The following is a 26,250-nucleotide window of genomic DNA, read 5'->3' on the forward strand; positions in this document are numbered from 1 at the left end:
GAGTAGTGCTGGAGCCAGAGGAAGACACTGAGTGAGCTATGTGTTCAGAACAGGATTTCTATGAAACACCTGAAACGGTTCCACTTGGTGAATGTGGTGCTGAGAGGGTCCCAGGAAACAGGCACATGTGGCAAGGAGATACACAACTCTCTCGTCAACTGGTGTTTTACTTAAACATAAGTATAAGGAATAAAGTGACAGTGTCTTCAGATGGAATAATATCCTGTCAACATTCCAAGGTGGGTGCATTAGTTATTTATCCTTCATCTGTTGCTGGGCCTGGTGAAAATAAACTATTAAAGTGGAACAGTTTTATCACCAATGTCTCCATCCTTCTCTTGGTGAAGAACTTTCAGTGGCTTTGAAGGCCCACACATGAACCTATTCCCAGACAAGGTGCAGGGAATGTTGGACTTCTCCATACCTTGGATACCTGTCTCTCCCTCAGCAACAGGCTGCCCAGCAGTGCCCCAAGCCTTGTCCTTTTTTGGCATCAAGTTTGTGACAATGGCTACTCCACCTCCAGTCCATTGGCGCTCCCTGGCATTCTGAGCACACTTCTCCATAAACATGGGCAGTGCCACTGCTGTCTCATGACATCTATGTGCTGCATCATCTGAGATAATGTAAACATTCAGTGCTCTGATTATGAATGGCATGGTGAGGTGGCCATTTAGCCACCTCAATGCAGCTTTCACCCAGGATGACAGGATGCCACAATACTAATACTGGTGCCTGATGTCGCCCTATATATCAGTCAACAACCTGGCCTCTGATTTCATGGGCTCCTTTCACTTGATGCTGGGTTTCCAGATGACAATTGTTAACGCCACTTGCTTTCCAGACGGTGAATCGCTTTCTGCACTGTACCCAAGTTCTCGGCACAAATCCTCAGCTGCTCCCCACTTTGGTCACATCCATCAATGAGTTCATCATTTTGACTGGTGGCCTCCTCCTTCTGACTTGAGGGAAGAGGACCTGCCTCCTTTCATGGGCTGCTTGTACAAGAGCCTCAAGGGAGATGTTACTGAAGAGATGGGTGACCATTACTTTTCTTAATGCCATCTCAGCGCTCTGTGTATATCCTCCTTCTGTTTTCCGGGTTGCTGCCTTCTGAATGTTCCACAGGTGCCTGGTAAAATTGCAGCTGCGCGTGGGCTTCCAGCACTCGGACCCGCCCACCACCATTCATTGGATGGCTTCCCCACTGATGGTTACTCCTTTGGAAAATACCACAGAACGTCCTGCTGCCTACCGGTGCGTGTATCTGACACGTATTTGGTCCTGACATTGGGGCCTCAACTGGGTGAATACAGTCCTGTCCTCTTACTCTCTGTAATCACTATTGCCAAGATGTTCCCTTCCAATTACCTCTCTTATCTGTTCTGGTTCATTTCTCGTCACTAGTTCCAGCAGTGTTCACTGATTTGTTGGGCTTTTCACATACTGGGTAAGAAAGGAGGCCTGCACGCATTGTGAAAACTACGTTCCCTGTGCCTGTCTCACTATCTCTTCTGTTCAGTATATTTCAGGGTAGTTAAAACCTGCCATGATTATTATTCATTGTGCTTTATTTATTTCATCAATTCCCTTTGATATTTTATCATCCACCTCCTTTCCACTATTAAGTGGTCTGCAAGATGCACCAATTAACGTGACAGATCCCTTACCTTTTATTTCAATCCATATGGAGTCTGTTCCGAACCTTCTGTTAATGTTGTCCCTTTTATTCCATTGCCATTATGCTGTATCTAATTAATACAGCGATCTCACTGCCCTTCGTCTTTCCCTATCCTTCTGATTATGTTATAACCTTCAATATTTAGTTGCCAGTCCTGATGTTTATGAAGCCATGTTTGAGAAATTCCATCTGGTTCTACATATGGGGCGAAATTCTCCGGTATCGGCGCGATGTCCGCCGACTGGCGCCCAAAACGGCGCAAATCAGTCGGGCATTGCGCCGCCCCAAAGGTGCGGAATGCTCCGCATCTTGGGGGGCCGAGCCCCAACCTTAAGGGGCTAGGCCCGCGCCGGACCAATTTCCGCCCCGCCAGCTGGTGCTCCATGTTCTTTGGAGGAGGTGGTGGAAGCAGGGACGATAGTGACGCTTAAGGGGCATCTTGACAAATACATGAATAGGATGGGAATAGAGGGATACGGACCCCGGAAGTGTAGAAGATTGTAGTTTAGTCGGGCAGTATGGTCGGCGCAAGCCTGGAGGGCCGAAGGGCCTGTTCCTGTGCTGTACTTTTCTTCGTTCTTTGTTAAGCTCTCTGGCATAAGGCAGTGGCATTGAGTGATTGGTGTTCATGTGCAGGGACGTGTAGTGGAGGGAAGGGCCTCCTGTTCTGAATCATAGAAGTTTACAGCATGGAAACAGGCCCTTCGGCCCAACCAGTCCATGCCGCCCAGTTTTTACCATTAAGCTAGTCCCAGTTGCCTGCACTTGGCCCATAACCCTCTATACCCATCTTACCCATGTAACTATCTAAATGCTTTTTAAAAGACACAATTGTACCCGCCTCTACTACTACCTCTGGCAGCCCATTCCAGACACTCACTACCCTCTGAGTGAAGAAATTGCCCCTCCGGGCCCTTCTGAATCTCTCCCCTCTCACCTTAAACCTATGCCCTCTAGTTTTAGACTCCCCTACCTTTGGGAAAAGATGTTGATTATCTACCTTATCTATGCCCGTCATTATTTTATAGACCTCTATAAGATCATCCCTAAGCCTCCTACGCTCCAGGGAAAAAAGTCCCAGTCTATCCAGCCTCTCCTTATAACTCAAACCATCAAGTCCCGGTAGCATCCTAGTAAATCTTTTCTGCACTCTTTCTAGTTTAATAATATCCTTTCTATAATAGGGTGACCAGAACTGCACACAGTATTCCAAGTGTGGCCATACCAATGTCTTGTACAACTTCAACAAGACGTCCCAACTCCTGTATTCAATGTTCTGACCAATGAAACCAAGCATGCCGAATGCCTTCTTCACCACTAAGTCCACCTGCGACTCCACCTTCAAGGAGCTATGAACCTGTACTCCTAGATCTCTTTGTTCTATAACTCTCCCCAACGCCATACCATTAACTGAGTAGGTCCTGGCCTGATTCGATCTGCCAAAATGCATCACCTCACATTTATCTAAATTAAACTCCATCTGCCATTCGTCGGCCCACTGGCCTAATTGATCAAGATCCCGTTGCAATCCTAGATAACCTTCTTCACTATCCACTGTGCCACCAATCTTGGTGTCATCTGCAAACTTACTAACCATGCCTCCTAAATTCTCATCCAAATCATTAATATAAATCACAAATAAGTGGACCCAGCACCGATCCCTGAGGCACACCACTGGTCACAGGCCTCCAGTTTGAAAAACAACCCTCTACAACCACTCTCTGTCTTCTGTCGTCCAGCCAATTTTGAATCCAATTGGCAACCTCACCCTGGATCCCATGAGCTTTAACCTTCTTCAACAACCTACCATGCGGTACCTTGTCAAAGGCTTTGCTAAAGTCCATGTAAACAACGTCTACTGCACTGCCCTCATCTACCTTCTTGGTCACCCCCTCAAAAAATTCAATCAAATTTGTGAGACATGATTTTCCACGCACAAAGCCATGCTGACTGCCCCGAATCAGTCCTTGCCTCTCTAAATGCTTGTAGATCCTGTCTCTCAGAATACCTTCTAGCAACTTACCTACTACAGACATTAGGCTCACCGGTCTGTAGTTCCCAGGCTTTTCCCTGCTGCCCTTCTTAAACAAGGGCACAACATTCACTACTCTCCAATCTTCAGGCACCTCACCTGTGGCTGCCGATGATTCAAATATCTCGGTTAGGGGACCCGCAATTTCCTCCCTAGCCTCCCACAACATCCTGGGATACATTTCATCAGGTCCCGGGGATTTATCTACCTTGATGCATTTTAAGACTTCCAGCACCTCCTCCTCTGTAATATGCACACTTCTCAAGACATCACTATTTATTTCCCTTAGTTTCCTAACATCCATGCCTTTCTCCACCGTGAATACCGATGAGAAATATTCATTCAGGATCTCACACAATTCTTGTGGCTCTGCACATAGATGTCCTTGTTGATCCTTAATAGGCCCTACTCTGTCCCTAGTTACTCTTTTTCCCTTTATGTATCTGTAGAAGCTCTTTGGATTCTCCTTTGCATTATTTGCCAAAGCAATTTCATGTCCCCTTTTTGCCCTCCTGCTTTCCCTCTTAACTCTATTTCGACAATCTCTATACTCTTTAAGGGATCCACTTGATCCCAGTTGTTTATGTACGTCATGTGCCTCCTTCTTCTTTTTGACCAGAGTCTCAATATCTCGAGTCATCCAGGGTTCCCTACTTCTACCAGCCTTGCCCTTCACTCTAAAGGGGATGTGCTTACCCTGAACCCTGGTTAACACATTTTTAAAAGCCTCCCATTTACCTGCCGTCCCTTTGCCTGCCAACAGTCTCCCCCAATCTACCTCTGAAAGTTCCTGTCTGATACCATCAAAATTGGCCTTGCCCCAATTAAGAATTTTAACTCTTGGGCCAGACCTATCATTCTCCATAGCTATCTTAAAACCAATGGAGTTATGGTCACTTGTCCCAAAGTGATCCCTCACTAACACTTCTGTCACTTGCCCTTCCTTATTTCCCAAGACGAGGTCAAGTTTTGCCCCCTCTCTAGTCGGTCCATCCACATACTGAATGAGAAATTCCTCCTGAATACACTCAACAAATTTCCCTCCATCCAAGCCCCTAATGCTATGGCTGTCCCAGTCAATGTTGGGAAAGTTAAAGTCCCCTACTATTACCACCCTATTTTTCTTGCAGCTATCTGTAATCTCCTGACATATTTGCTCCTCAATTTCCCGCTGACTATTTGGGGGCCTGTAGTACAGTCCTATCAAGGTGATCTCTCCCTTCTTATTTTTCAGTTCCACCTATATAGACTCAGTGGGCGAACCCTCGGATATATCCCCTCTAAGTACTGCCGTGATGTTCTCCCTAATCAAAAACGCCACTCCCCCTCCTCTCTTACCTCCTGTTCTATCCTTTCTATAGCATCTGTAGCCCGGAACATTGAGCTGCCAGTCCTGCCCCTCCCTTAGCCATGTTTCAGTCATAGCTATAATATCCCAGTCCCATGTGCCCATCCATGCCCTGAGTTCATCCGTTTTGCCCGTCAGGCCTCTTGCATTGAAATAAATGCAGTTTAATGTAGACCTTCCTTGCTCTCTGCCCTGCTTTCTCTGGTCATGCTTTACACACTCTCCCTTCCTGCCTTTTGTTTCCATCCCCACTGACTTCCTACATCGGTTCCCATCCCCCTGCCACATTAGTTTAAATGTGGTGGTCTTGTACGGGATCGGGGGCTGGGCAGGTTCAGAAAGCTGCACAATGGTCCTCAAGGGTGGTTTTGGTGCTGTGAAAGGTGGGGTGCTGAGGATTCTGTGTGACGAAGGAAACAGTCACAGTCGAAGGGGAAAGTTGGACTCTGTCTGTGTTGGGGGGGAGGGGGCAGGTCGAGAGTCAGGGCAGGGTATTTGGAACATCTCATGGGGTGGGTCATAGGAGTGAACAAAAGCATGGAGTAGGATAACAGGAGGGCTCAGGGGCAAAGGGTCATGGTTGCAGGCACAGGGGAGAGATTTAATGTGCAAAGAAATGTGAATAGAGTCTAGTGTAGTAGGAGGTTTAAGGGTAACAGAGAGGATGGGAAAGATTATGATGGGTGGATCAAAGTGAAGGGGGCAAGAATAAGGATGACAGAGGGAGCAGAGAAGCTACAGGAACTATCTCAAAATGCACGCACATCATACTTTTTAAGGTCTTATGGAAAAACATGTGGCTGGATTCTCCACCCCCGCCGCGGCACATTTCTGTTTCACCCTGCCAGTGGGATGCTCCGTTAGGCTAGCTAGTCAATGGGGTTTCCCATTGTGGGGCAGCCCCACGCCATCAGGAAACCCCCGGGCTGCCTGCAAATCGGAGCATCCCGCCGGCGGAGATTCGAGCCCTAAGTGTTGACGCCGACGCAGAATTCTCGGCCTTTTAAGACAGCAAGACTGGCGCCGAACCTGGAGCGATTCAGCGACTGTGGAGGAGCTAGCACCAGCGCCACGTGGAACATAATCGATTCCAATGAGAAACTGTGCTCGGCTCGCTGGGTCCGTGATGGACACTTGGGAGGCTGGCAAGCTGCAGATGCATATACACATTACACTCCTCACATTCATCCCAACAAGATGGTACTGGTTGCACTGGAGCGCGACCATCCTGCTGATGGGTCGGCTGGGACCAGAATGCACCTAGGGAGGCCCTACGTTCACTGTGGGCAGTCAGCGGCATGTGCCGTTGAATGGCTGCCTTGCAGGCTGCGGCAATGGTGCTCCATGCCCGTGCACCCCAATCCCACAGTCCACCTCATGTCCACTCCCCCGCTACTCCCCCCAGCCATGGCAGAAACCCCCGGCACAGCGGCACAACTGTCAATGAACTATGGCGATGTTGGACCCTTTCCGCACCCCCTCTCTGCCCCGCAGCAGCCACGGCGCCTGTTTCATTATTTTTAAAAGCACAAGTGAACCTCGCCGTCGGGAATTCGCCCCAATGGAGGCGGAGCATCGCGGAGGCCCCGGAGAATACCAGGTCAGGCCCGCTAATGATATGCCAAAGGCGTTTACTGTACGTGTGATCGAGACACCGGAGAATTGCGATTTGGCGTGAAACCGGTGCCCACCACTATTTGGCATCAAAACCGATTTTCCACCCAATCGGATTTCCCGATTCCGCCGTCAGCTGACAGAGAATCCCGCCCAATGCCTCTGAATGGATACTTGACTGATGTGGGAGGTCGATTATTTTAATGGGTGGAACATAAGAATTAGGACAGGAATAGGCCATTCAGTCCTTTGAGCCCACTCTGCCATTCAATGAGATCATGACTGATCTGCTACGTCAACACCATAGTCCTCCACTACTCCTGTATTCCTTCATGTTTTTAATATGTAGAAATCTTTCGATCTCAGTCTTGAGCATACTCAGTAACTGAGCCTCCACCACCCCGGGACAGAAAATTCCAAAGATTCACCGCCCTGAGGAAAGACATGCCTCCACATCTCAGTCCTAAATGATTGGTCCCTTATTCTGCGACTGTGTGCCCTGATTCTAGAACACCCCCCAGCCAGGGGAGACATCCTTCCTGCATTTACTGTGTCAATCCCTGTGAGAATTTTATTTGGTTGAATGAGATCACTTCTCATTCTTCTAAACTCCAGAGAATAAAGATGCTCACCCCAGAGAATAAAGGCCCAGTCTAACCTTAACTCACAGGACAATCCCTCCAACCCAGGATTAGGGTGGTGAACCTTTGTTGCACTCCCTCTATAGCAAGTATATCTTTCCTTCCAGGGTGCAACAAGTGACATATGTGACATCTCACAGGTACATAAAGAGGTGACCGATGCCTTACTTAGTCATGGCAATAATTTCCATCCACTTCACAACCCGTGAAGACACACCTCGGCTAGAAGGTCAGTCATGTTCGGTGACATCACTGGATTTCCTTGAGTGCACAAAATCCCTGGGAACAGCCAGTTGCAAATGTAAATTGTAAAGGGTATCACTCCATGAATGTACAACTGATGTGTGACTACAGGTCTGTGCTCCTTTCCCAGGAAGCTGTCACATCACATACATTTTGTACAAGTCACAGCTCCTAGAGCTTTTGAAGCTCCAACCAAGATGGATCTTTGGTGTCGAGGGCTATCCCCTGCTGAAGGCACCAGTGAGGTGTCCCAGAGATAGATAGAGGAGCACTACAATCAAGCTCATGCACCCACCAAAGTCATCATGGAGCACATCATTGGACTTCCTAAACCACACATTTGACCGCTCTGCAGGGATGATGCAATGTGAACAGATGTTGCAAGAGGAAAAGTGCGAGGAAGATCAGCCCTTCTCAGATAAGGAAAATGTGTCTGAGCCTGAAATCCAAATGAGCCTTTCATGCATGCCGCAGCCATGGCGACACATGCAAGGGATTCCAGAGACAACCTGGTCTACACACGGTTCGTACAACAATGATACATCTGCATGACCACTGCAACTTTATTTTCTGTTCTTCCACTCCCTGCATTTTGCTTCATGGTGCCATTCTAGTTTTCTGTCTGCAATCTGCATCCCTAGCCTGACATTACTTGCTAAAGAAGACCACCAAATGTGTGATTTTCTTCTCTCTCTCCCCTTTGGTTCTTTACCCTTACTTGTACTGGATTCCAAAGACAAAGATGTCCTTCTTTCCTACCTTCACCTATATATACATACAGATACACAGCTAATTCTCATTATCTAGCACATACATAAAAAACACATTTTGTCATGTGATTGGCAGTTTGAGCTGGAAACCAGCATTAGTCATCTTACAGAACAAATTCATGAAACAATAGAAAATTTAAAAAGTTCAATAAGAATATGTGGATTCTCTGTTTCCTTGCTTTCTTCTTTTCAGTAATAATCGATGAATGTCCGTATTTTATCTAGACGTTAAATACAGATAGAGCAAGATCGTTTAAATGAGTCAGCGTCCAAATGTATTCAAGTACATTTTCTGCTCATGGCAATGTCACGATCTTTACATTCAAATTTTCTCAATCATCCAAGAATGACTGTCCTTGCAATTATTGGCACCCCACAGCAAGAGACTAATGGACACCTTATTATTACAGAGCACTTAATTTGGAGTTCATCAATAATGTTTACTAACAAATGAGTTAGAATATGGAATGCCCGTACAGTTAGAACTCAAGAATAGTGAACAATTTTATACGATACTCGTTCTACTTCTTTGAAACATGTAATTTATCAAATGGCTCCTTAAGAAATTTTTTGGGGGGTCACATAGCGGAATAGTTACTAACATTTGTGATAATGTGGATGATTTTCCATAGTAACAGCTGATCATATAAATATATGATTGTCAGTGCTAATTTGATTTACCCAAAGGCACTCTTGCCGCACTTGCATCAGGGTTTATCCAAAACGACAGCCACGACAGGACAACAATCAGAAGAGTTGGTGCATAAACACCCATCATGTAATACCCAACTTGTCTTCTTAGTGTAAATATCACTTCAACACAGGTGTAATATCCTTTAGTAAAAACAAAGAAAGGAAAGCAATATAATATTTTCTGCAGTATAAGTAAATGTTTAATATCATTTTAACATCAGTTTATTGAAAAAATCCAAATCCAAAGCAGAAAGCTTCATTCAATTGATTATCCTTTTGCAGCTTCAACAAGTTTGCAACAAGCTGATCAGAGTCTTTAATTATTTTTTTTTAAATCCATTCTTCCTAAATACAGTGATAGATAAGACAGTGGCTTACTATAATATGAGAACTATACTTTTCTTCACTTCTACATTGATTGGGTTAGTTAGTTATCCACCGATATCTACAAAGGCTTACATTTGTTGCAATGATTAAAAACCGTGGTTTACAAACTGGACCTCATTCTTGCATATTTTAACAGTCAAAGAACAAAGATAGAAACAACCCATTTCACTGGGGGACTGACCCTGTGGCTCAATTGCTTGCTGTACCTGCATGGTAGCTTTCAGTGAGGGTGGAGTTCATATTGTGCACAACAGACTGATTAAAGGAACTCCGTAATAATTAGTTCAATGGATGAGAACCATGGACAGGCATACTCTTGCATGTATCCTGTCTCCTTCACACAGTGCAATTACTATAATAACCATGGGTCTCATTCACACAATTCTCCTGAAAGCACTGCAGCAGGAGGGGAGGATGTGAAGGACAGCTCTTGTTGCCCACCAACAGAGGCTACATGTTTTCAATGCCAAATAGGCCTCAGGCAATTTTCAATACGAATTGGACCCTGTGTGTCAATGAGGGTCTGAATGCCAGTTAAGAGCCTTTCATCAAAGCTGTTTGCTGGTGAACAGATTAGTTCCTGTATCTGTATCATTCCACATGCAGCCTGAAGGTAACAATATTTTAAAATTTACCATTAAATGGAGCCAGTGGGGCAGCTGGATATTGACCAACTCCACAACAATCTTTACAGTTGCAGGTAGCCCATGATCACCCACCTCCACCTTCCCATTCTCCTATTTCCCCTACCTGATGGGTGTTGCTGGGGAGGCTTGTGCAGCTCCCCAATGTGCTGATATGGTCAAGGTGAGCCTTGGGCTTTTGACCCATGCTCCCTGCGCACAACCAATTTCAGCTCCAAAACAATCCAAAATGTATTGACACCTCAATTTCTTTGCCACAATAATTATGTCCCACAACTGCCCCAGAGTCACATTAGGTAATTACCCCAATGATGTGCTCCAAATCCGTCATGGGAAGTTCCCATGTAAGTGTTTACCTGGCAATTGTCCAGAAGACCTAACTTGTCTGGATAATTGGGCTAGGCTGAGAACCATCCGACAGAAGCGATTTAATTACTCTTATAATTACTCTGAAAGCGTTAGAAGAAAAAAAGCACTTCTAACTCCAGACTAACCATTTTAAACACCCAGGCCAAGACACACACAGGACACCCCCACACTACACCAGCCCCCCCCCCCCCCCCACCGCATCCCCACCCCTGACCCTGCCTGACACCGGACACCCCCACACCTCTGGCCTAACTTTAACCCTAGCCCTTCTGGTGCTGTAAAAAGGGTAATATTTTTCCTATCTGCACTCCAGTTAATCCACGCTGGTGCAGCACCTCGCTACTCCTGTCTCACCCAGACTGAGAGAGGAAGGTCGGGCGAGACAGGGGCTTTGGAAGTTCAATGAGGGTAAGACCCTCCAGAGTGGCAATCCGCCGGTAATTGCCATTCCGAGAAAGTTACGAGCTATTATCCTCAGATACTTGATCTGTCAGAAATAGTCTGATGTTCTACACTAATAACATGAAAGGACAGTAAATGGAAGTTAACTGATGAGTGCAAAGGCGAGTTTCGGAACCTGATGAGGGCGATTTTCTGCAGCCCAATAGAGCATCTTACGTTGTCTTGATGCGATCTGAAGCTGCAGAGCTGGTTTGGCTCATGTTTAGTCGATAAAGGTTTTAAAGCCACACAGTCACTCGGAGACTTGTTAAGGAACTGATTGCCACTTTAATTTCCTGCTGTTGTCCCGTACCAGCCTCCCAGAACAGGCGCCGGAATGTGGCGACTAGGGGCTTTTCACAGTAACTTCATTTGAAGCCTACTTATGACAATAAGCGATTTTCATTTTTTTTTCATTTTCATTAAGGCCGTGAATAGCACCTTGGTGGCTAATGTTTGTCCTAAGATGATCGACCAAATGTAACCAACTATCCTGGAGTAAACACAGTGTTGATGTGATTTTAAATGCTGAAGGATATGCGCCATTTCATGTTCACTTTCTCCTAATAGAGCAATGAAGAGGATCTCTGAAACACATTGACTGACTTTCTGGGACACTTTATCAAGATTTAATCAGCACTGAGCTATATTTATCCCCCAGATTCTAAAACACAGACTACTCCATCTTCTAGGAGTCACTCAGAGGAAGTGCTTGGTCATGGGCATCTTGCTGGGGGTCTCCTTTGATGAGGAAAGGGGGGGGAGGACATGAGGCCAGGTAGAGCAGCACCAGCTGTTGCAGGAGAGCAGGACAGGATGCCAAAGAAAACAAGGTGGCATCCATTCCACAGGGGAATACAGAATACCCTCCTTCTCTGGGCTCCCTCTACAACAACCTCCAGTGTCGCGCCTGAAAAACTTTGAACCCACCTTTCCACCACTCCCTTATTCCATGAGCCACCCAGCAACCTGCAGAGATATGTCAGCCAGCACACTCCACATCTCCAGTGTAAGTACGTGTGAGAAGCCACATACTTTGCTCCACTGTTTAATCAACACTGGAGTGTTCAAGCTCCAGTTTCTGGTTCAGCACCTCCAGGCAAGTTCAAATACCAATTAATCAGTAATTAGGGAAAAGATTGTGTACTAAATACAGCCATTCAAACTTATTAGCACTGCACATATTTAGTGCCTGCTCTCGCTCTTTGGCCAAAATAATCCCTGAAGTGTTTATTCTTGTCGAACAGAAATCAAGCATAAAAATGACTTATTGACACAAAAAAGAAAAGGGCAAAATGTAGGAAATATATAAAAGGGGCACACGGGGAAAGTAATAAAATATTACATTTTGGGTTGTACAGATTAAAAATTGCAACAAGGACTTCCGGTTGCAGCTATGCCTAGGTAGGTCGCACATTCGGCAGCTCCCGCCAGGAACGGACTTTTGGGCCCTTTTGAGGAGCCCCAGCGGCACCTGTACGACGGTTCCCAGTGTGGGAAGGTGATAGTAAGGTTCCCCCAGCACTGTATGGAGTGGACCAGGAGTGGAGTGACCAAAAAAGTGGTTTTGGATCAGCGAAGAGAGCGGGGGAGGAAAAGTAAGATGGCGGCGGGTAGGGGTCACGCAGTGTGGGCGCAGTGGTCGCGGGAGCAGCAAGAGTTCCTTAGGAACTGCTTTGCGGAGCTGAGAGCAGAAATGCTGGCGCCAATGAAGGCGTCGATCGAAAAGCTGGTGGAGACCCAGAAGGCCCAAGGGGCGGCGATTCGAGAAGTGCGGCAGAAAGCCTCAGAGACCAAGGATGAGATTTTGGGCCTGGCGGTGAAGGTGGAGGCGCACGAGGCGCTACACAAGTGGCAGGAGAAGTTTCAGGACCTGGAGAACAGGTCGAGGAGGAAGAATGTTCGAATTCTGGGTCTCCCTGAAGGAGTGGAGGGGTCCAACGTTGGGGCATATGTAGTTACAATGCTCAACGTGCTGATGGGCGTGGGAGCTTTCCCGAGGCCCCTAGAGCTGGATGGGGCTCATCGAGTCCTGGCAAGGAGGCCTAAAGCCAACGAGCCACCAAGGGCTGTAGTGGTGAGGTTCCACCGCTTTATGGACAGAGAGTGCTTCCTGAGATGGGCGAAGAAAGAACGGAGCAGCAGGTGGGAGAATACGGAGATCCGTGTCTACCAGGACTGGAGTGCGGAGGTGGCTAAGAAGAGGGCTGGTTTTAATCGGGCCAAGGCGGTTCTCCATCGGAAGGGGGTGAAGTTTGGAATGCTGCAGCCAGCGCGATTGTGGGTCACATTTCAGGACCGTCACCACTATTTTGAGATGCCAGATGAGGCTTGGACCTTTATTCAGATTGAAAAGCTGGACTCGAACTGAGGGTTTTTTTTGGGGGGGGTTTACTGTATTTTGGGAGTGTTCTTCTTCTGGTTTCAGATTGGGAAGAGGGGAAATGGGAAGGGATGAGTGGATACGATGTGGGGACTGTGGGAGAGTGTTGGCACCGGTACTGTAGGGGCAGGTGCCCGCTGATGAAGGGGGGGTTGGAAGCCCGGGGTTGGGGAGCTGGGGCGAGTTCGCAGAAAAAGGAGCTGCGCCATAGGGGGCGGGACCGGCTCGGATGGAAAGCGCAGGTTTTTTCCCGCGCTAAGGAAGGGAGGGGCGGGGCCTGTGGGGAAGGGTGGTGCTGGAGGAGAGCGCACATTGATCGACAGGGGGAGGTGGGGGGATTCCCACACTGGGGGGTCGTTGGAATGGTGGGAGTGGCCGGGGTCAGCAGGAGTCAGCTGACTTACGGGAGTGTAATGGGGGGAGCAAAATGGCTGGACGGTGATCTGGCTGGGGGGTGGGGGGGGACTGGGTTGCTGCTGTTTTGGCCAGAGGGGAACTGGAGGTAGAAGAGGGAGTCGGGGCGGAGGTCCGCCGCCTGGGGGACTGGAGGGTGCGGGAGGTGCGGGCACGTGGCTGGCCTAAAAAAGGGGATGGCTAGTCGGCAGGGGGGGTGGTGAGTCGCCCCCTGATCCGGCTGTTAGCATGGAATGTGAGGGGCCTGAATGGGCCGGTCAAGAGGGCCCAGGTGTTCGCGCACTTAAAGGGACTGAAGGCAGAGGTGGTCATGCTCCAGGAGACACACTTGAAGGTGGCAGATCAGGTCAGGCTGAGAAAGGGATGGGTAGGGCTGGTCTTTCACTCGGGGCTGGATGCGAAGAATAGAGGGGTTGTGTTACTGGTGGGGAAGCGGGTGTCGTTTGGGGCGATGACTATTGTGGCGGATAATGGAGGTCGATACGTGAGGGTGAGTGGTAGGTTGCAGGGGGCGCGGGTGGTACTGGTGAACGTATATGTCCCGAATTGGGATGATGCCGGATTTATGAAATGTATGTTGGGTCGGGTCCCGGATCTGGAGGTAGGAAGCTTGATAATGGGGGGGAGACTTCAACACGGTGCTGGACCCAGCACTGAACCGTTCCAGGTCCAGGACGGTTAAGAGGACGGCTGCGGCCAAGGTGCTCAGGGGGTTTATGGACCAGGTGGGGGGAGTGGATCCGTGGAGGTTTGCCAGGCCGGAGAATTTTCTTTTTTCTCCCACGTCCATAAAGCCGGATAGATTTCTTTATAATGAGTAATCCCGAAAGTGGAGGGAACGGAATATTCAGCTCTAGCCATCTCGGATCACGCCCCGCATTGAGTGGACCAGCGCCCGCTGTGGTGCCTCGATGTGGGACTGTTGGCAGACGAGGAGGTGTGCGGGCGGATCCGGGGGTGTATTCAAAGATACATGTGATGCACGATCAATTGCACAAAGACTAAAGTTGGGTACAACTGTGGCTCTATTACACTCAGATGTGTGGCCTCCTGCTGCAGCTGGTGAAATGGCAGGGCACTGGAGGTCATGCATATTTATGTAGTTCCCCCTGGGCGGAGCCAGCCGGCAGGAGCTACCGGCGAACCTGTAGTGCAGGTCCTACCTTACATCTCCTATTACAGTGGATCACCACATTCACCCCGTGAAAAATGAGTCCGGCGGGGGTGACGTGAAACTATAAACAATTAGTGCAATCGTGTACAGTGGCAGGGAAAGAAAAATCCATGTTGACGGTCCGGAGTCCGTCAAAGGTTCAGCCGGTCCGGTGCTTTGGTGCTTCGTTGGGAGCGGCGTAACGGTGGCGGCGAAGTCGGTGCTGGTGGTGGTGCACCGATGGCGGTGCTGATGGTGGCCAGTCATCGGGGAACTCCGGGAGTGTGCAGAAGTCCTCTTCGTCCTCTTGTGCGGAAAAGGGGAGGGGGGGGGGGGGGGCTGGTCTGGTGGGGTCAATATTGGCGGCGCGGTGGGAGGTGGGGGGGGGGGAGCATTGGTGAGAGGTGCGTTGGGGTGGAACCTGACGGTGCCAGGTCCCTGAGTGAGACAGTATCTTGGTGGCCGTCGGGGAACTCAACGTAGGCATATTGAGGGTTGGCATGGAGCAGGTGAACCCTGTCCACCAAGGGGTCCGCCTTGTGGAGTCGGACGTGCCTACGGAGAAGGACCGGTCCTGGAGCAGCGAGCCAAGTCGGGAGCGGCACCCCAGATGTGGACTTCCTGGGGAAGGTGAAAACACGTTCATGGGGTGTATTATTAGTGACGGTGCACAATAGTGACCGGATGGAGTATAGAGCGTCAGGGAGGACCTCCTGCCAGCGAGAGGCTGGGAGGTTCCTGGACCATAGGGCCAGCTGGACGGCCCTCCAAACCGTCCCATTCTACCGGTCTACTTGCTCGTTTCCCCGGGGGTTGTAGCTGGTCGTCCTGCTGGAGGCTACAACCCTTGCTGAGCAGGAACTGCCGCAGCTCATCGCTCATGAATGAGGATCCCCTGTCACTGTGGATGTAGGCGGGGAAACCGAACAGGGCGAAGATGGTGCTGAGGGCCTTGATGACGGTGGCAGACGTCATATCGGGGCATGGGGTGGCGAAGGGGAATCTGGAGTACTCGTCGACCACACTGAGAATGTAAGTGTTACTGTCGGTGGAGGGGAGGGGCCCTTTGAAATCCACGCTGAGGCGTTCAAAGGGGTGGGAAGCCTTCACCAGGCGCGCACGGTCCGGCCGGTAGAAGTGCGGCTTGCACTCCGCACAGACCTGGCAGTCCCTGGTGACAGTCCTTATTTCCTCGACGGAGTAGGGCAGATTGCGAGCTTTGACTAGATGGTACAATCGAGTGAACCCCCTGGGTGACAAAGGCTGTCGTGTAGGGCCCGGAGTTGGTCCACTTGTGCGCTGGCACATGTACCTCGGGAGAGGGCGTCTGGGGGCTCGTTGAGTTTACCGGGGCGATACAAGATCTCGTAATTATAGGTGGAGAGCTCGATTCTCCACCGCAAGATTTTATCATTTTTGATCTTGCCCCGCTGTGTGTTATTGAACATGAAGGATACTGACCGTTGGTCCGTAAGAAGAGTGAATCTCTTACCGGCCAGGTAATGCCTCCAATGCCGCACAGCTTCAACGATAGCTTGGGCCTCCTTTTCGACGGATGAGTGTCGAATTTCCGAGGCATGAAGGGTGCGGGAAAAGAATGCCACAGGTCTGCCTGCCTGGTTTAGAGTGGCGGCAAGGGCGACGTCTGAAGCGTCGCTTTCTACTTGGAAAGGCAGTGACTTGTCCACTGCGCGCATCCCGGCCTTGGCGATGTCTGCTCTGATACGGGTGAAAGCGTGATGTGCCTCGGCCGCGAGGGGGAATTGGGTGGACTGGATGAGTGGGCGGGCCTTGTCCGCATAGTTTGGGACCCACTGATCGTAGTAGGAAAAGAACCCCAGGCAGCGTTTGAGGGCCTTGTGGCAGTGGGGGAGGGGAAGTTCCATGAGGGGGCGCATGCGGTCGGGGTCGGGCCCGAGAAGTCCGTTTTGGACTATATAGCCGAGAATGGCTAACCGGGTCGTGCTGAACACACACTTCTCTTTGTTGTAGGTCAGGTTGAGAAGAGTGGCAATGTGGAGGAATTTATCGAGGTTGGCATCGTGGTCCTGTTGGTCATGGCCGCAGATGGTGACATTATCTAAGTACGGTAAGGTGGCCCGCAAACCGTACTGGTCGACCATTCGGTCCATTTCTCTTTGGAAGACCGAGACCCCATTTGTGACACCGAAAGGGACCCTCAGGAAGTGGTAGAGGCGACCGTCCGCCTCAAAGGCAGTGTATGGCCAGTCCGACTTCCGGATGGGGAGCTGGTGGTAGGCGGATTTCAGGTCAATTGTTGAAAAGATCCGGTACTGCGCAATCTGATTGACCATATCAGATATGCGTGGGAGGGGGTACGCGTCGAGCTGCGTGTACCGATTGATGGTCTGGCTGTGGTCCACGACCATCCTGTGTTTCTCCCCAGTCTTTACTACTACCACTTGGGCTCTCCAGGGGCTGTTGCTGGCCTCGATAATACCTTCTTTAAGCAGCCACTGGACTTCGGAACTGATGAAGGTCTTTTCCTAGGTGCTGTACCGTCTGCTCCTAGTGGCAACGGGCTTGCAATCCGCAATTAGATTGGCAAAAGGGAAGGGGGGATCGACCCTGAGGGTCGCGAGGCTGCAAACAGTAAGGGAGGGGGGGGGGTAAGGGCCTGCCAAATTTGAGGGTGAGGCTCTGGAGGTTGCACTGGAAGTCCAGGCCCAACAGGAGTGCAGCGCAGAGATTAGGAAGACCATAGAGGCGGAAGTTACTAAATTCTACACCCTGGACCGTGAGGGTGACTGTACAAAAGCCTCAAATCGGAACTGAGTGGGATCCGGAGGCTAGGGAGATCCTTTGATTGGCAGGGTGGACCGCTAGGGAGCAGCACCTGACCGTATCTGGGTGAACGAAGCTTTCGGTGCTCCCGGAGTCCAGCAGGCACGAGGTCGCGTGGCCGTTGATTTTAACCGTCGTCGACGCGGTGGACAGGTTGTGCGGGCGAGATTGGTCCAGCATCATCGAAGCGAGCTGCGGGTAGCCATCGGATGCTTCGAGTGGTGAGCGTGTGAGGTTCCGATGTCGGGATGTCCGGGGACCCTGTGGGGAACAAGATGGCGGTGCCCATGGTGCGCACATTGCAGGGTCGGGACAAGATGGCGGCGCCCATGGTGCGCACATTGCGGGGTTGGGACAAGATGGCGGCGCCCATGGCCGAAAGGGGACAAGATGGCGGCGCCCATTGGTCGCACATGGACCCGGGAGGAGACGATGGCAGCTCCCATTGTGCGTCTGGCGTGAGGGAGGGGGCGATAGCGGGTGCGATCGCAGCGACTGTGTGGGCCTGGCACACAGCCGCGAAGTGGCCCTTTTTACTGCAGGCTTTACAAACTGCAGTGCGGGCCGGGCAGTGTTGGCGGGGATGCTTATGCTGACCGCAGAAGTAGCAGTGGGGACCCCTGGGGTGCGCGGATCGGTGCAGGCGTATTGCGAAGGCAGGACCCCACCTGAGGAGGTCGTCGGCGGGGTCCAGGAGGGGTAGGAAGGGGTAGAAGGGTTGGCAGCGCGGCGGGAGAGGTACGATTGTACGTTACGGGATGCGACCGTCATGGAGAGCGGCAAGGTTTTCGTCTCCGCCAGTTCGAGCGTGGCCCCTTCCAACAATCGTCCTCGGATGCAGTCCGACACAATCCCCGTCACGAAGGCATCGTGCATGAGGAGATTCGAGTGTTCGGCGGCCGTGACGGCCTGACAGTCACAGTCCCGGACGAGTGGAATTAGGGCCCGTCAGAAGTCTTCGATGGACTCACCAGGTAGTTGCGAGCGGGTGGCAAGTACATGCCTGGCGAAGAGTGTGTTCGCCTTCTGCGCGTAGTGTTCTTTGAGGAGTTCCATTGCTTTTGTGTAAGTCGTGGCATCTTGGATCAACGGGAACACGCTGGAGCTCAGTCTGGAGTACAGGACGTTGATCTTCTGAGCCTCCATTAGCGCGGGGTCCGCCGCATTGATGTAAGCCTCGAAACATGCTAGCCAGTGAGTAAAGTCTTTCCTGGCGTTGGGCGAGTGCGGATCCAACTGCAGGCGATCGGGCTTAATTTGGATATCCATTCTGTGGAAAATCTGACTGTAATAAATTGATGTACGATCAATTGCACAAAGACTAAAGTTGGTTACAACTGTGGCTTTATTACAGTCAGATGTGTGGCTTCTGCTGCAGCTGGTGAAATGGCAGGGCACTGGAGGTCATGCATATTTATACAGTTCTCCCTGGGCGGAGCCAGCCGGCAGGAGCTACCGGCGAACCTGTAGTGCAGGTCCTACCTTACATCGCCGATGACAGTGGATCACCACAACATGGAGGCCAACGACAATGGGAAGGTGCAGGTGGGGATAGTCTGGGAGGCTCTGAAGGCGGTGGTTAGGGGAGAGCTAATTTCCATGATTGCCCATAGGGAGAAGAGAGAAAGGAGGGAGAGGGAGAGATTGGTGGGGAGGATATTCAGGGTGGACAGGAGCTATGCAGAGGCCCCCGAGAAGGGGCTGCTTAGGGAGCGACGAAACTCGACCTGTTGACCATGGGGAAAGCAGAGGTACAGTGGAGGAAAATGCAGGGGGCGGTATATGAGTATGGGGGAGGGGGGGGGGGGGAGCGGGGGGGGGCGCGAGCCGGATGCTTGTGCATCAGCTTCGTAAGAGGGAGGCAGCGGGGGAGATTGGTGGAATTAGAGATAGAGGGGGAATACGGTGCGGAGTGCGGTGAGAATAAACAAGGTATTTAGGGACTTCTATGGGGATCTGTATAGGTCTGAGCCCCGGGGTTGGGCGGAGGTGGCGATTCTTGGACCAACTGAGGTTCCCGAGGGTGGGGGAGGAGCAGGTGGCGGGTTTGGGGGTGCCAATTGGGCTGGAAGGGCTGGTTAAAGGATTGGGGAGCATACAGGCGGGGAAGGCCCCGGGACCGGATGGGTTCCCGGTTGAATTTTACAGAAGGTATGTGGACCTGCTGGGCCCGTTGCTGGTGAGAACTTTCAATGAGGCGAGGGAGGAGGGGACCCTGCCCCCGACAATGTCCCGGGCGCTGATCTCGTTGATTTTGAAGCGGGGTAAGGATCCATTGCAATGTGGGTCATATAGGCCGATTTCGCTCCTCAATGGAGACGCTAAGTTGTTGGTGAAGGTGCTGGCTATGAGGATTGAGGACTGTGACCCGGGGGTGATCCATGAGGACCAGACGGGCAGGCAGTTATACACGAATGTGCGGAGGCTCTTAAATGTGATCATGATGCCGTGGTGGAGGGGGAAGTGGAGGTAGTGGCGGCTATGGACGCGGGGGGGGGGGGGGGCTTTGATCGGGGGGAGTGGGAGTATCTCTGGGAAGTGCTTTGGAGGTTTGGGTTCGGGGAGGGGTTCATAAGATGGGTCAGGCTGTTATATAGGGCCCCAGTGGCGAATGTGGCTACGAACCGGCGGAGGTCGGAGTACTTTAGGTTGTACCGCGGGAGGAGGCAGTGGTGTCCATTGTCCCCCTTGTTGTTTGCACTGGCAATTGAACCAATGGCCATGGCACTAAGGGAGTCTAGGAACTGGAGGGGATTGGTCCAGGCGGGGGGGGACACCGGGTGTCGTTGTATGCTGATGACCTGTTGTTATATGTTGCAGACCCAGTGGAGGGGATGATGGAGGTCATGCGGATCCTTAGGGAGTTTGGGGTCTTCTCGGGCTATAAGCTCAACGTGGGGAAGAGTGAGCTCTTTGTGGTGAATGCGGGGGACCAGGAAAGGGTGCTAGACGAGCTACCGCTGAAGAGGGCGGAGAGGAGCTTCCGATATCTGGGGATCCAGGTAGGTAGGAGCTGGGAGGCCCTGCATAAACTCAATTTGACACGGTTGGTGGAACAGATGGAGGAGGACTTCAAGAGATGGGATATGCTGCCACTCCCTGGCGGGTAGGGTGCAGTTGGTCAAGATGACGGTCCTCCCGAGGTTCCTGTTTGTGTTCCAGTGCCTGCCCATCCTAATCCCCAAGACTTTTTTTAAACAGGTAAGCAGGGGTATTATGGGATTCGTATGGGCGAATAAGACCCCGAGGGTGAAGAGGGTGTTTTTGGAGCTTAGCAGGGACGGGGGGGGGGGGGGGGGGTGCTGGCGCTGCCGAATCTATGTGGCTATTATTGGGCAGCTAATGTGGCGATGATCCGTAAGTGGGGAATGGAGAGAGAGGGGTAGGCGTGGAAGAAGCTAGAGGTGGCGTCTTGTGTGGGTACGAGTCTGGGGGCGCTGGTGACAGCACCGTTGCCGTTTCCGGCGACAAGGTACACCACGAGTCTGGTGGTGGCGGCGACTCTGAAGATCTGGAGGCAGTGGAGGCGACATAGGGGCGAGATGGGGGCCTCGGTCTGGTCCCCGATACGAGAGAACCACAAGTTCATTCCGGGTAGGGTGGATGGTGGGTTTCTGAGCTGGCATCGGGCTGGGATTAAAAGAATGGGGGATCTCTTCATCGATGGGACTTTTGCGAGCCTAGGGGTGCCAGAGGAGAAATTTGGGTTACCTCCCGGGAATGCTTTAAGGTATATGCAAGTGAGGGCGTTTGTGAGACGGCATGTGAGGGAATTTCCGCTGCTCCCAGCACGAAGGATTCAGGACAGGGTGATTTTGGGTGTATGGGTGGGAGAAGGCAAGGTCTCGGCGATCTATCAGGAACTGCAGGAGGTGGAGGAGGCCTCGGTGGAGGAGTTAAAGGTTAAGTGGGAGGAGGAGCTGGATGAAGATCTGTGGGCTGATGCCCTGAGTAGGGTTAATTCTTCCTCCTCTTGCGCCAGGCTCAGCCTAATACAGTTCAAAGTTGTCCACAGGGCACAGATGACAGGGGCGAGGATGAGTACGTTTTTTGGGGTGGAGGACAGATGTGTGAGGTGCTCGGGGAGCCCAGCAAATCACGCCCACATGCTCTGGACATGCCCGGCGCTGGAGGGGTTCTGGAGGGGCTTTGCAAGGACTATGTCCAAAGTGGTGAACACCCGGGTCAAGCCGAGCTGGGGGATAGCATTATTTGGGGTAGTGGACGAGCTAGGGGTGCAGGAGCCTAAAGAGGCCGGAGTTCTGGCCTTTGCGTCCCTGGTAGCCCGACGGAGGATCCTACTAATGTGGAGGGATGCGAAGCCCCGAAGCGTGGAAGCTTGGAGTAACGATATGGCAGGGTTCATCAAGCTAGAAAGGATAAAGTTTGCCTTGCGAGGGTCTGTGCAGGGGTTCTCCAGGCGGTGGCAACCGTATCCATACTTTCTCGCGGAACGTTAGGTGGATGGTCAACAGCAGCAGCAACCCAGAAGAATAGAAATAGGAGGAAAGTGTAAATTAATGTGTGGTTGGAGAGATAGTGCAAGAGGGAGGGCTTTAGATTCCTAGGACATTGGGATCAGTTCTGGAGTGGAGGCAGCATCAACTGGGGCTCTCAAAAGGAATTAGTTCATTGACAGAACGGGAAAATCTACAGGATTATTGGGAAAAGGCAGGGAAGTGGCACTAGTTGGAAAGTGGGCATCACGGTAGCATAGTGGTTAGCACAATTGCTTCACAGCTCCAGGGTCCCAGGTTCGATTCCCGGCTTGGGTCACTGTCTGTGCGGAGTCTGCACGTCCTCCCCGTGTCTGCGTGGGTTTCCTCCGGGTGCTCCGGTTTCCTCCCACAGTCCAAAGATGTGCATGTTCGGGCAATTGGCCATGCTAAATTGCCCTTTGTGTCCAAAATTGCCCTTAGTGTTGGGTAGGGTTACTGGGTTATGGGGATAGGGTGGAGGTGTGGGCTTGGGTAGGGTGCTCTTTCCAAGAGCCGGCGCAGACTCAATGGGCCGAATGGCCTCCTTCTGCGTTGTAAATTCTATGAAAGACAGGAGTGCGGCACTAGTGTGAAGACAGGAGAATGGCACTCCTTCAGAGGAAGTAGAGAGATGACAGGCTGAATGACCTCAATCTATGCTGTAACCATTCTATGATATTATGATTCCAATACTTATTTTGTTATTAAAAGAACATAGAACTTGGCATACGATATATAGCTGCCCGTGAGAAAAGGGTTTGCAAGCCAAGTGCAAACTTCCCATGGGCAATTCCCAGGCACTGGGGACCATCTGAAAATATGACATAAATTACAAACTTTGGATTGTTCCAAATGATTACCAAGAAAATGTTAGGAGACTTAAACCCTCATTTAACTTCTGGGTAACAATTGCACAGATCCATACCATCACCACCCTTCCCTCCGGACTCCCCCTCACCCGTGAATGACCAGGGGACTCTCTCCCACCCCATGACTACTACCCCACATTGGAGTCCCCCAGGTTCTCAGACTCTCAGGAGTTCTAATCCTCCCCCCACCCCCCCCCCCCCCCCCCCCAACCTCCCGCAAGCTCCAACTATCCCCGCTCACTCCCTGGACACCCAACCCTCCCACCAAGAGACTACACCTCCTAACCGGGCCCGAGGTGGCACCTCCCACCACCAAAGACCAACCCAACTTCCTCTGATGACCAACCCCAACCCCCTAAGATTCCCAACCTGATCCCCCCTGAGGCCCGGCGAAGTGAGTCACCGAGGTAGCCCGGCCTGACTGTCCTGCAGCCCCCCCCCCCCTCCCATCCACACACACTCATCCTACTCGTTTACCTTATACACTTACCTTCTCCCTGACTTTCAAGGGCCTTCAAACTTGACTGGACCTTTAAACTTACCTGGTTTTTGACAGCTAGTGCATTAAAAAGGGGGTGTGCCCTCCTTCCTTTCAAGAGAGCTACGCTCTGGGGTGAACTCTACTGCCTGGACCCCACCTAGCCTGAATCAGAAGGCCGTGTGAAAGAGGACAGAAAAATATTCCGGTCGAAAGCTAGAAATTGAGTGGAAATTCAATGCTGACTCCCACTCCAAGGAAGTTCAGGCCCATTTTGTTCTGCACTCCTTTTGAAAAACGTGAAACTGGCAGAAGGGCCTCTGTGGGGAGCCGAGGTGAGTAGCCATCTTTGCTCACAAGCAAAGAGCCCGGGTGCACTGGTAGGAGGCACTGGGGGGGCAACCACTCAAGGCACCACCTTGCCAATGTGTACCTGTACCGGGGCAACCCCTGTCCCTGCCCGTCTGCCCACCGATCACCCATACACCCACCAACTGCTGAGGCCTCTGGCTGCACGGCTGAAAGAATTGGCAATCGTGGTTAAGTGAGCACTTCACAGATGCCAAGTGGATTCCCATGGGTGGACGGACCATGCAGCATGTGGGAGTCATTGCGTAGCGTCCCAATCTCACCTTGATGCCTGGACACTGTGCTTGAACACTGCGGAAGGCAACGCCACACAACATCCAAACACCCAGCGGATGGGACACAGATCTCGGGACATGTCCACGGCCGGAGGGAGGGTGAGCGCCACCGGGAGGGGGGGGGCTGCCTGGAGTGATGGGCAAAGGATCCAGAGGTCAGCTCGCCTTGCGGAAGAAAGTGACAGAGGCATCATAATGGTTGTGCAAAAAGGAGTTTAATGTGCTGCACAATACCCCAATCTCAGTGGTGCCGCCCCCCCCCCCCCCACCTCTAATCCCCCCCTTCCCTGGTGCCCTCAGTGATCCTCAACGTGCCTGGCCCTCCTAGCTCTACCGCTACGTGTTGGTGAGCACCAGGATTCACATCTGAGGTGGAAGCAGCCAGCTGCCTACCTTGTCCCGTGGCCCTCAATGCCTCTGACAGTCCTCTGGGGCCAGAGGGCGATGGCTCACTTAGCAGCGGCACAGACACAGCCTTCCCCCCCCCCTGTCCCGTGTGCTGACCTCGAGATGCGGCCTCATTATAGGGCCCTAGGGTCCACTTTGGGGCAGAGGAGCAGCTGGTTCGAGACTAGGCTGCCCCTGCTCTGCTGTCCCTGATAGTTCCCCAATGTCAGCAACATGGTGTCAATGCCCTTGCTGATGCTCCTCAGTGACTGGGACATGCTCTGCAGGACCGCAGCCATGCCTACTTGTGACTGGGACAGGCTTCGCAGCACCTCGGCCACGCCCATCTGAGAGTTGCCACCCTAGCAGTGATGATCTCGGTGCCACTCGTTTCTGGCACCATCTCCTGTGCCTGTAGCCTTTAGGATTCCTCCAAGTAGCTATGGATCTGCTGGAGTGAGACTGACATCTCCCTCTGAATGTCCGGCCGCACCCTATCATCTCCATCAACTCCGGGTAACCCACTTCCAGGGGCTCAGCATCAGGATGGGACACAGCTGGGTCCTGGAGGTTCCTGCCTCCACCAGATGTGCAACATCAGCAGTGCGGTGCTCACCAGGTTGTGCCCCAGACACCTGAGCACTAGTATATCCCACCGAGGTGTGTGTATCTGCGCTGGTGGTACGTGGAGATGGCAGTTGTGCCGTGATTATAACAGTTGCTTCATCGGAGCTCCCCTCGGAGGTGTTCTCCTCTGAGTCAGGAGAGGGGGCCGCCCGGCATGGGATGGTGCCATCGACAGGAGGACCTGCGGGAGAATGGACATGTGGTCAGTGCGAAGTTTGGGTCAGTCAGTAAGGCAATCAGTACTCAGGTTTGACAGGCCCTCCGGCATCTGCAGCCTCCGAATTTAGGACCGCCCTATCCTCGGCCACACCGATCACCTCCAAGGCCCGCTCCTTGAAGGAGTTGAGGATTCTGATGTCCGGCACCCCACTGCCAGTTTGGGCCCTCCCCTGCCGATTTTGGGAGAGCTTTTCCTGAGGCGACACAGAGAGGGCATCGTTAGCCACATGCATGGATCACAGTGGTGGAAGAGGAGGTGTGAAGGTGGGGTTGGGAGGGGCAAGGGAGGACTGGGGGTCACCTGGGGGAGGTCGATGCTCCCTTTGGGGGAGGTGGTGGGGGTTTGGGGGGGCCGGCGATGGTGGCTACTCACTCGGGCTGCCCGGTGTAGCTCACTGACCTTTTTACGGCACCAGTCCCCCTGGTCATACTCCCCCGAGCTCACAGCACTGTCAACTCGTCCCAGGCAGCACTGGCTGCCTTATGGCTCATCCTTCCGGGACCCTCGGGAACAGGACATCTCTTCAGGCCTCCACCACATCTCGGAGCCCCCCTAGGTCAGCGTCCTCGAATCTTGGGGCTCGTCTCCTCGGCACCATTATTGCGAGCTGGCTGCGGTTGCCTGAGCAAGTGCAGCTTAAGTGCTGTGCGACCTTGTTAGCGTGGGGGGGGGGGGGTGGGGGGGGCAGTGGATGCTGGTGAGCGCAGCTCCAGTGAATCAGCTGGTGAGCCGTCATTTGCTGTGAGAAGCCGAGAGGCCCATGAGGCCTCGTTAGCTGGAGCAATAAATGTTGAATTGCACTGCCGGCTTCATTGGGCTGAGCGCCGGGAAGCTCGCTGCAATTCCTGTTTGCTACCACACTCAGAAATTTTTACGTTGACTCTCACCCTTAGATCCTTAAAGAGGATGCTCCAGTAGATCCCTGCACA

The 26,250-nt window shown here is 51.9% G+C and overlaps 1 protein-coding gene across 2 annotated transcripts in view; it reads right to left on the reverse strand.

Moving 5' to 3' along the window:
- The window catches only part of glrbb (glycine receptor, beta b), a 232,678-nt gene that overhangs the window by 81,994 nt on the left and 124,434 nt on the right, over window positions 1-26,250 (reverse strand). For both annotated transcript variants that reach the window (XM_072495794.1, XM_072495795.1), the window contains exon 8: window positions 9,011-9,163. In XM_072495794.1, the coding sequence (XP_072351895.1) occupies window positions 9,011-9,163 (153 nt within the window). The remainder of the gene's footprint in view (window positions 1-9,010; window positions 9,164-26,250) is intronic.

This window comes from Scyliorhinus torazame, chromosome 3, assembly GCF_047496885.1.
Source record: "Scyliorhinus torazame isolate Kashiwa2021f chromosome 3, sScyTor2.1, whole genome shotgun sequence".
NCBI classification, from domain to species: Eukaryota; Metazoa; Chordata; class Chondrichthyes; order Carcharhiniformes; family Scyliorhinidae; genus Scyliorhinus; species Scyliorhinus torazame.